General features: G+C 42.1%; 1 protein-coding gene across 1 annotated transcript in view; it reads left to right on the plus strand.

Annotated features, from left to right (window-relative positions):
- Positions 1–4,084: 4,084 nt before the first annotated feature.
- Positions 4,085–12,141, plus strand: part of LOC311225706 (uncharacterized protein) — a gene marked incomplete at both ends in the record, with an annotated part of 33,731 nt that continues 25,674 nt past the window's right edge. Inside the window, one exon of the mRNA XM_084311101.1 lies at positions 4,085–4,438. Within this exon, the coding sequence (XP_084167227.1) occupies positions 4,085–4,438 (354 nt within the window). The remainder of the gene's footprint in view (positions 4,439–12,141) is intronic.

Genomic DNA, 12,141 nt, shown 5'->3' on the forward strand with positions numbered 1-12,141 from the left:
CCCTTGGAATGCTTGGAATCAGTTGCAAAATTATCAGAATCTTCGGGAGCTGGTCTCACTGGATGCGTTTAAACTTTAAAGTAATTCTTAAGGACTTGGAGGCACATCTGGCTGCAGATGTTTTGACTAATATATATTGCCCCTGTATGAACCCTGATGTTGATGACTTGTGACGAATATTGATGGTTCGTGTTTATATTTTGTGATTCTGCAATACATTATTTTATTTGATTGTAAATTTTTGTATGGTTTCATGTTTGCAACCCTGTTAATTGGGCTGCTGACGTCCTGGCCATGACACTCTCAATTCGATATTTTTCCTGGTTGAATAAAAAATTATAAATATAAATGTAAAAAAGTATTTTCTGGCCCCAAAATACAGCAGATATGATTTAAGAACTCATATTTAACTGTTTAGTGTTAGTCCTTGTATGAAGAACATGTCTTCATTCACATTTCCCATCTTTGATGCTGGGGCTTCCCACTTGTTTACATCTGGATCACTGATTGGGCCTTTAACTTACAAAGTGGCAACTAACCCTCCCTGGGGTTGCAATAAGAAGGTAGCGGACAAACTGCCGCCTGTCTGATCATTCATAAATGACTTAAAAAGGTCCAGACACCGTGGCAATTGAATCTAAGTACTAATGGTCTTGTCCATCTGTATCATTAGAGGACTGGATTTGCGACCCCCCCCCCCGACTCTCCACCCCCTCCCTCGGCTGAAGTGATCATCTTGATACATTTTTCACAGGGAAACAAATGAGTGCAACGATGTGTTCCTGAATTTAAGAAAAGAGTGATTGATATGATCTGGAAAAATCCAAACAAAGTTGTGGTCTATAAAAGGGCCTTCATGGGGGCGGGTCTCGCCCCTGTGATGCACCATGTGAACTCACTAACTGGGGAATGAGAGGAAATAACTACCCAGCAGCCTCGTGCCACAACTGGTCTGAGAACAGTGCTCACTCTGACTGTGCCTTTTGATGAACTAGTCTGTATAGTCTGATATAGTATCTGTAGATAGATCTATATCTGTACATATCCCTTTCCCTACTCTTACTATTTACGCTGCTGGCCAGTATGACTTCTACCATAGTGTCTTTATACCTGTATCACTGTACATATTAATACTACAACTCTGTACATACATCTGATTAGCACTATACTCAATAGTACTCATTTATATATTTTATACCTAGTTTAATCACCTGTATATTGTATATTACTATTGGTAAATGGCTGCATTTATATAGCGCTTTTATCCAAAGCGCTTTACAACTTGTTCCTCACATGTTACCCATTCACTCACACATTCACACACCGACGGCGGAGGCAACCATGCAAGGTGCCAAGCTGTTCATCAGGAGCAATTAGGGGTTAAGTGTCTTGCTTAAGGACACTTCGACACACTGCCCAGGAAGAGTGGGAATCGAACCGGAAACCTCCGGATTACCAGACGACTGCTCTACCTCCCTCTACCTCACTGTCACCCCCTAACTATTGCACTTTACTGTTACATTTTCACTCTGGTTAGATGCCAAACCTCTTTTCGTTGTACTGTACTTGTGCTGTATGATGACAATACGTTTGAATCTATTCTAATCTAATCTAAAAGATCACCCTTTTGTGGCTCTGATGACATTTCCAATGTCACTCAAAATTCCAAACTTTAAAAATGTCATCTTTTCGTTGTTTAATCTGACACAGGCCAGTTAGATTGGTGTTAAATATGATTAACAGAAGTCCATAGGCGTCTATACTGTAGTTGAGGAGATAACAGTGATGACTATGATCAGAATATATATTCTGAGGGCGGCTGAGTGGCGCAGTGGGCAAGGCGCTCGCCACTAACCATCAAATGCACACAGCACACACACCCACACGCACACACTCACTCAAACAAACAACACACTGCAGCACCCACTCTCCACACTTTAGATCACACAAACACACTTACACTTTATATTTATTGATAAAGGATTTGCACTACAACTCGTACACCTACTGTGAATTGTACCTAAATTGCACCTCGTCCCATTTCTCCATTTCTGCCTTGCACTATATAGTATTGTATATTAGTACACTGCACAGTATTGTATATTGTATGGTAACTACGTCTATTCTGCATCGAACATTGTACATATGTCTAAACTGAACACTGTGACCTCTTTTTTTTTTTACTTCTAATTTTACTATGTTTTTATTTCATACTTATCTTGTCTTGCACAGTCTCTGGAGCGCAACAGTAAGAAGCATTTTGTGCAAAAGTATTCTGTACTTCTGTATGACAACTATTAAAGAAACTTGAAACTTGAGATGCTGGTATCGAGCCCAGCTCTCGGCGTTGCTACCGGCTTGGCCGGCCGTCATACTAACACAATTGGCAGTGTTAGAGGGTGGGAAAGCCGGTGGGTGGGGATTGGACGTTGTGGACAGCGACTCCTACAGGTCGGTTGGGTGACGCCGGTGCGGCGGGAACAGGATGTATCAGGGGCAGCGTGAGCCTCCCACGCGCTACTCCTCGCCACTGAGAGTTCGAGCTGCTGCGGTGAAAAGATGCGACAGGCTGCCTCCTCGTGAACCGGAGGGGACACGTGATGCAAGGCTTCTATTCTCACTACAACCGACCAGTGGGAGGCATAGTCTAGCAACGTTCAAGACAGGGGAGGGGAGAATTGGAAATACGAAAATTTGAAAATGGGGAGAAAAAGTGGATTTAAAAAAAAATATATATATATTCTGGTATATATATATTCTTATATATTCTCTTGCTTCTATTAAATATTGAAATTATCGGATGCATGGAACCCCCTTCAAGGAGCCCACACTGAGAACCACTGCACTAGAGATCCACGTTCTGGAAGAAATACCAGTGTCATAATAACTAACTTGTATGTCTGGACTTTATGCATTGTTACATCTAAAATACTGGGTTGATAATATGTCTATTTTATGTGTATCTGCCAATATCATGATTTTATATGTGTATCAGTGACAATCAAACCGTAAACAAAGAGGCCTATTAAGATGTTCGATCCTAATATGAAAAACGATGTGATTTGATGTTCTATGCCTTATGTTGACTTTGTCTATTTTATGCTCATGTTATGCTTATTAAATGCCTTTTATGTCTGCACTTTATGCATTGCTCTTGATCTGCCAATTTTGTGCTCATTTTATGCCTATGTCCAAATAAAGTTGATTATTATTATTATTATTATTATTATTATTATTATTATTATTATTATTATTATTATTATTATTATTATAACTACAATCCTGGCTGCCGAGGGCCCTGGTCTGACACCAGCTCTCAAGTTCTTGACTTCGCTAGAAAGAACAAAGAGCTATACTATACCCACAAGGTCACACTATGTTCACTGTTCAATCCAATTTTCTCAAAATGAATTATACACATGGGTAATTAAAGGCACAGTACAAGTTATTAGTCAAGACTGCCACTGCTCTCACTTTTTTCAACATTTGTTGTCACTGGCCAAGGGTTGTTAGTACTTCAGGGGGGTGTCATGGGATAATCATGTGACAGTAATCTCTCTCTCTCTCTCTCTCTCTCTCTCTCTCTCTCTCTCTCTCTCTCTACAGTCCAAAACCTCCCAAGGCTGTTTTAGACCTTTTGGACGCCTCTTGTGTTATGAATGGACTCCGTTGCAACTGACACTAATAGATTTTGAGAGCTAATTTCAGAGAGGCTCAGGTTGGAGAAAGTTCAGCATTTGAGAAGACAAAGTATCCTTTAGCTTGACTGGTGCCTTGGCCAGGTCTCTGAGATTTGAATCTCAACAGAACTAACGTGGTTAAATAAAGGTTGAATTAAATTTAAAAATCTGTTCCACAATGCAGATCACTCACTATCAGATTTTCAAACGTCAAAGGGGATGGAATAACGACTGTACAGTGTACACATACTTGGTCTTGTTGTCTTTCCCAAACTGAGGCCCTGTGCAAACCCTGCTTCAACTCCGAACGTCTCCTCAACGCCTGTTTTTTCACAAATCTCTTTCACAGTGCTTGAAAGTGACCAAACAAGTGGGGGAGGCATAGTACCAGTGACAGGACAGGAATGGAAGTGTCCCTGAGACAATCTGGGGTGGTGGTGGTGTTGGTGTGTGCCCTGAGACAATCTGGGGTGGTGCTGGTGGTGTTGGTGTGTGCCCTGAGACCATCTTGGGTGGTGCTGGTGTTGGTGTGTGCCCTGAGACCATCTGGGGTGGTGCTGGTGGTGTTGGTGTGTGCCCTGAGACCATCTGGGGTGGTGCTGGTGTTGGTGTGTGCCCTGAGACCATCTGGGGTGCTGGTGGTGTTGGTGTGTGCCCTGAGACCATCTGGGGTGGTGCTGGTGTTGGTGTGCCCTGAGACAATCTGGGGTGGTGGTGGTGTTGGTGCCCTGAGACCATCTGTGGTGGTGGTGGTGTTGGTGGGGTTAGGGTGCCCTGAGACCATCTGGGGTGGTGGTGGTGTTGGTGGGGTTAGGGTGCCCTGAGACCATCTGGGGTGGTGCTGGTGTTGGTGGGGTTAGGGTTAGTGTGCCCTGAGGCAATCTGGGGTGGTACTGGTGGTGCCCTGAGACAATCTGGGGTGGTGGTGGTTTTGGTGTGCCCTGAGACAATCTGGGGTGGTGGTGGTGTTGAAGTGTGCCCTGAGACAATCTGGGGTGGTGCTGGTGGTGTTGGTGGGCGGGGGGCACTACATTGATTATGTTCACTTGTAGAGTTGAGTTATTTCAGGAGTCAAAGGTCAAATGGTGTCCAGTTAAACTAACGTAAATACAAAGCGTACAAATGGGCAGGTCTGAAGATAATGATAAATGATAATACACTTTTATTTGTATAGCACTTTTCGAAACAAGAGGGGTTACAAAGTGCTTTACGGAAGGGAATAAAACAGTAAAAAATTACACACAAAAAAAGAGAATGAAATTAAAAGCACTTAACAAGGCAGAGGAAACGGCTTAACCCATAACAACAGAAAAACCTCTATCAGTGAGATAGGAGTTAAATTAATCAAAACCCATTTTCCAAGATGGTTCATTAAAAAAGTATGATCAACTGTGTCAAAATGATTAGAATGAGCAGCGAGCAGTAGATCATTTACGACCTTGACCTTGAGCTGTTTCGGTATGTGTAGAGCACAAAAGCCTGGTTGGAATTCCTCAACATTGTTATTGTTATTCATAAAAGAGATTAGTTGTAAGGAAATGGTATTTTCTAGAGTCTTTTGATAAAAATGGTAGTTTAGAAATTGGTCTAGAATTATGTAAAACAAGAGGATCTAGAAGAAAAATATGCTTATTTTGCTCTCTGATATCACATTCACATGTTCAGGGACAGGGCAAACCGGAAAATAAAATCAAGTCATGTGCACGGAAAGACATAATTCATTAACAACACTGACAAGAAGGAAGCGTGCAGTTGGTCGGAACTACTGGTTAAGAACTGTGTGTTCACCATATGATCTGATCCCTTTCACAGTTACATACTATTTAACACACCGGAACACTGAAAGGTGAATGAACCAGGCTATACAGTTTTGAAGTACAAAAGTACACAGATACCTCTTTCTGCTGACGAAATACCAGTACAACTACTACATTACTTGATATTGACCATTTGCAATGGCTAAGGGGGGAGGGGGCATTCTTCTTAGTTACATTTCACATTTAGAATCTAACCAAATGTTAACCTCCCATTTGATAGATAAATGTAATTTCATGATCATTAAATGACATTGTGCGCTACAGTAGTACTTCGGATGAGACGTTAAACCGAGGTCTCGACTGAATTCGGTCCTTAAAGAACCCAGGGCGTCTATCGCAAAGAGTAGGGGGTTCCCCCGACGTTCCTGGCCAAATTCCCAATCAGGTCTCCGACATCAAGGCCACCTAATCATCACCCCGCCCAGCTTAATTGGCTGATATTAATCCCTGTCTCCTGAGCCGTTCAGCCATTGTGTAGTGTGATGTGTGCCTGGTGCCAGTGTCTGGCAGCCATTGAGCCTGTGTAGCCCAAGGTCGGGTGCTACCCAGTGGTGGTGGAGGAGGCAATTTCACCCTACACTGTAAAAAGCACTTTGAGTCTAGAAAGAAGCGCTATATAAATGCAACGATCATTCACTCATTCATACTTGGTTATTGGTATCAGTGACATTCATCAATACCATATAGGCTACACCTGTTTTAGCCGGTCGACCTCTTACTTTGAAGGAAGTTGACGAGATAAAGTAGCCTATAAATCCATGACAGGAATCCAGAGCGTACACAATTCTCCTGCTCGGGACGAGAGCGAGGTGGTGCTTGTAATCGATTCCGTTGGTGTGAGCATGCAGATTCCAGCAGGGCAGTCATGGATGGATGAATGCCTGTCTGGAAACGTACGGCATTTTCATTTCATTTCAAACCTTTAAGCTCGAAAGGCAACTGAGGTTTCCTTTACAGTCACGTCGAGTGTACACATACGTACATAAATAAGCTTAAAAAAGCATATAAAATCACACAGCGTATATAAAATCATAACAAAGAGACAACAAGACGAGGCAAAAAGCAAGGATAACAAATCAATTAAAACACGTTCAAGCTTTAATGACTGTTGGAGATCATTCTATGAGCTATAGGGGCATCACAGCAAAGTTTACCCTGTTCAGAGCAAACTCTCTAGAACGGGTTTCATAGGTTCCAAAATTACATTCCAATAATGATGTAGTATAAGGAGGTAGCTTACCAATAAGGGCCTTAAAAATGATCGGGTATCACAGTGGCTAAAAAGCTGATAGCATCACGATGGTTACAACCGGAAAAAAATTGCCAAAAGGTCTGGATTATTACATATCTCGATGTGATCTATCAAGAAATATCGACAGCAAGAATTTTGGGTCTCAATGAATCCAAAATGACATTGTGGTTAGAAGTGGTGGAGAAAAAAAAAGCTAGCATATAATGGTAATGTCTGGTTAGGAGCGAGGGAAAATGGATGGATTATCCAATGGGGGGTCCGGGAGGGGGGGGGGGGGTACGAGCTGGAGCATATGTGTGTAGGTTTTTAGATAACAGGTATTAAGGGTATATCCTATATATGACAATTAACTAAAATGTGATTTCATTGGATGTGCACTGTCAACTAATGCTTGTATATCTTATCGTGTGTTGTCATGTTTGTTTATGTGTTTGTTTAAAAAATAATAAAAAAATAAAATACAAAAAAAAATGAACAAATACCAGTGTTTGTTGCGCCTCTCTGTCAGAGAGGACCAACCAACCTTCTCATAAAGGACACAGTGATGAATGCACCCACCCACCCCCTACTCAACCCCCCCCCCCCCACCTTCAATGTACAGTCCCCCCCCCCCCCACCCCCAACCCCACCCCACCTACCCAACCTCCCCCAATGTACAGTAAGTTTCTACGTCAAATGTATATACACTCTTTTTCTGGACACTTTTTGTATCACAAACAGTACTGTATTTGCAAATCTGGTATGTCATAAATGTATAGATGTAGCAGTACTGTCTATCTGTATGTCGTGTGTGTCATATATGTTATGATGAATTAGAAATGGGGGACCCTGATGTAAACAAGACGAAAGTCTTTCTCTGGTCTGCATCCGCTTAACAATTGTATGTATTGAGCTGTACTGTACTGTACCCATTCTGCAATCTGTTAATACACTTTTCAATCAATCAATCAATCAATCAATCAATCAATCAATCAATCAATCAAGGTCGTATCTATCATTAGTGATGAATCTGAGGGCAGAGTGATAGACAGAGTCCAGGGGATGTAAGTAAGTCAGTATGAGCCTACGCTTTGTGTTTGTGTGTGTGCGTGCATGCGCACGCAACTCATCCATGTGCGTATGGGTCTGTGTGTGCATTGTGCATGAATCCATGCACGCTTTTTGTTGTAGCTTATGCGTGTGTGTGTGTGTGTGTCTGTAAGACTGTGTGTACAATGTGAATATCTCTACACGGTCCAGCAGGCTTCCAGTGCCTTGTGATGCTGCAGATGTCTCTGGGAACATGGGGCTTGTTGGTTACATGGGGCTTTTACACTGTATTTCATGGAACTGATGCGTGATTACAAGCGCTGAGCGGCACTGACCTCTCCGGGAGCCCCAGCACACTCTCCTTATCGCTCCCAAAATCACATACCACTGCCTGGAATCCTTCTGACAGGAGGTCGGCCGCAACGGATCGATCTAGTGCTTCAGTTCAAACCTTGAGACTTCACTGTGTGTGCAAACAAGCCATGAAACACACACCCTAGGAGTTTATGTCTAGTTTACAGGGCTGGCCCAAAAAATTGCCCCATTAAAAAAATAAATCTTTCAAGGTTGGGTGGGGATTTTATTTTGGCTTTGGTTGAGGAACATAGGTACATAATAGATTCATCCTATGTAACACAAGGCATTGATAATTGATAATTATAAAATGTGATTAATATAATTGATTCATTATGAATATAATATTAATAAATTATTAATATAACAATTCATATAATATGATTATAATTTTGCATCTTGGTTGTAGACTTATCTTGCTATCTTTGCGCTGCGCCTGAAACAACGCGTACTGCTGTCCTTCTGGGCCCGCAGGTCTCTCCTGGAAAAAGAGATCACGATCTCAACGGGACTAACCTGGTTAAATAAAGGTTAAATTAATGAATTAAATAATTTAATAAAAGGTATTGGCGGCATGAGTCCACACTGCCGATACGCCGTTATTAAATTATATCATCGCTGCATCAAACACAAAGTGACGTTTCCTGTGCAGCGTTCTCTGGAATTGAATGGAGGTCTGTCAGTCAGTGTGCTGCCTACCACTATATAATGGAACTGAACCTTCTATCTGAGGGCCTCACATGTATATTCTACACCAGGGGTTCCCAAACTTTTCAGGCCAGGGCCCAGAAAATAAGGCGTCAGAGAGCCGCGGCCCAATGCACATCGTCTGGCTTTTTTTTTTTTTTTTTTTTTTTTGCCATGCGACCGATTTTTTAAGCCAAATATCACTTCAATCCTATTAAGTTAGTTCAAGTTAGTTATTCATTTATATGTGCTATTTATGAGAGGGCTAACTTGTTGCAAAATAATAATGATAATAATAATAGCCTCATTAAAATACTATTGTTGCTTCGGTTGTTTTCAGCGTTTTATGTGCATAATCTGTTATTTAGTTTGAAATGTTCGTTGAAATAAGTAGATTTTTCGTTTTTGTTTATTTATTAAGTTAATATAAAACCATATAGTCACATTTTAGAATACAATAGAATAGAATTTTAGAATACAACTAGAAACACTGTCCTGGCCTGCTTCTAAGTTCAGTGGCCTGACAACATTTTTATTTTTATTTTTTTATTTTTTTTATCATCTCGCGGCCCACCCGTGGCTGCTCACGGCCCACCTTTGGGTCGCGACCCCGACTTTGGGAACCACTGTTCTACACAGTATCTACCAATTGAGGTTTGTGTGTGTGTGTGTGTGTGTGTGTGTGTCTGTGTGTGTGTGAAGGATGGGGGGGTGCTAGGTCTTTGCTCATACTCGTCGTCTCGGACCGTGGTGCTGCATGTCTTCTCAATGTGTTCCCGCTGTTGTGTCTGTCTGCTTGGGTGTTTGGAGTCGCTGCCTTGCTGCGTGGCTCGTTTGGGCGTGGCTGCAGGTCCTGGGGCGTGCAACCTGTCATTCCTCCGTGGAGTTTGGGGGTTTGGGGGGGTGTGGGGTTCGCTGGTTTCCTCGTGGTGCCCCGTCGCCGTGCATGGCGGTGTGAGTGGCGCGCGGGGCTGTTTGTGTTTTCCTTCAGTCATGATATGCTTGATATATGTGTCTTGGATGGGGATGTGGTGGGGATTGATGCTTTTAAATACTTTTAAGAAATTACTCAAATATAAGGTGATACATAAATATAAAACCTCATTATTATCCTAATTATATTTTATCTATAACATAACTGTATTCAGGGGCGGCTGGGTGGCGCAGCGGACATTGCACTCGTCACCAACGCTAGAGACACCGGGTTCGACTCCGGCTGTCGGCGTTGCCTCCGGCTTGGGCCGGCCGTCATACTAACTCAATTTGGGGGACTGGCTGTTCCGGGGGGGGGTTCACATGCCTTCGAGCGACACCGTACTTATTGTAATTATTTTATTCTTATGTCTGTACTTTCTACGTTGCACTACTTTTATTGTCCTTTATACCTATTCTTATATCTGCACTTTATGCTGTCAACTGTATACTAATTTTACGTCCTATGTTAATTTTATGCTATTTGCTGTGGGGCACTTCTTTGGGCTGCAGTCCATGTCTGAAAGGTGCTATATAGATAGAGTTATTATTATTTATTATTATTATTATATTGTAAGTCTCGACGACATTGAAAATGAGGGTGACCTCAATATTGTCCTTTTTCGAGAATAAATAAAGGTTTGAATTGGATTGAATACCACTGTGGTCCTGGCTGTTCCAGCTTGGTGTGTGTTTGTGTGTGTGTGTGTGTGTATCAAGGTGTGTGTGTGACGTGTGTGTATCCAAGGTGTGTGTGTATGTATCATGTGTATGTGTGCGTGTGTGTGTGTGTGTGTGTGTGTTTGTGTGTGTGTGTGTGTGTATCAAGGTGTGTGTGTGACGTGTGTGTATCCAAGGTGTGTGTGTATGTATCATGTGTATGTGTGCGTGTGTGTGTGTGTGTGTGTGTGTGTGTGTGTGTGTGTGTGTGTGTGTGTGTGTATCAAGGTGTGTGTGTGACGTGTGTGTATCCAAGGTGTGTGTGTATGTATCATGTGTATGTGTGTGTGTGTGTGTGTGTGTGTGTGTGTGTGTGTGTGTGTGTGTGTGTGTGTGTGTGTATCAAGGTGTGTGTGTGACGTGTGTGTGTATCCAAGGTGTGTGTGTATGTATCATGTATGTGTGTGTGTGTGTGTGTGTGTGTGTGTGTGTGTATCAAGGTGTGTGTGTGACGTGTGTGTGTGTGTATCCAAGGTGTGTGTGTATGTATCATGTATGTGTGTGTGTGTGTGTATGTGTGCGTGTGCGTGTGCGTGTGTGTGCGCGCGCGCGCGTGCGTGCGTGCGTGTGTGTGTGTGTGTGGGTGTGTGAGGGATGGGGGGTATTAGGATTTTGCTCCTACTACACTGAGACATGCATGTGGTCCTGGCTGCTCCCGAGGCAGCTTGGTGTTAGAAGACATCTGCTGTCCGTCCCCCAGAGACACGACCCGTCCTTGAACAACATGTCCCGTGAGGGCGTCTGAATGAACGCTGCGTATACTAACATCTTTTTGGACGACGGCTGCTCTGAGTGCAAGTCTTTCCTTTTATAACCTGTTGTTAGGGATGTGACCCGTTTCAAATGTAGGTTCCCATCATATTGTCTACTTACAGTATAGCAAAACGTTCTTCACTAGGGTCAAAATCTTATACAATATCCTCTCACATAACTCCTTTAAAAAAAATAAGAAATGTATGTCAATTTGTTGGGCTGTTTACAAGTTAAGATAAGATAAGATATTCCTTTATTGATCCCCTTGGAGAAATGCAGGCGTCATAGCAGCATGGGGGAGGGGGGAGGGGAGGTACAGGTATGGGCAGGGTAATAGTAGAAGACATAAATATAGGCAAATTATAGTACAGATAAGAATAAACAGTGTAAACAATACAATATAACAATATAATAAAACTGTGAATATAAGAATATGAGATATAAGAAGTAGGCAGTGTAATCAAAGGTTCCGATGAGGGTCTGCATGCCCTATCAGTTATATTATACGTTACAATAAATATGGTCAATAACACTTAGAATCTGAATATATACTATGAGTAAGTAAAGTATACACAGGTGCACTTACCTCTCTACCTCATTTAGCATTTTTGCATTTGTTTGCATTTTTGTACATTTTTGTATAGTGTTTGGTCTTTATTCTTTTAACCTTTTTTATTGTATGAAGCATAATCTCAGGAGGCTCATACAGAACCAAGCATTTCACTGTAATGTACCTTTATTTGTGACAAATAAAACAAAACTTGAAACTTGAACTATACATACCCTGACTGGCGTGGTATACGTCATACGCTGTAGTCTGTGTAGTTCTTGAGAAGCACTATATCCATATACAACATATTATTAGAGAGACTAGAGA

The sequence above is a fragment of the Notolepis coatsorum genome, assembly GCF_963971535.1.
Source record: "Notolepis coatsorum genome assembly, chromosome: 3".
NCBI lineage: Eukaryota > Metazoa > Chordata > Actinopteri > Aulopiformes > Paralepididae > Notolepis > Notolepis coatsorum.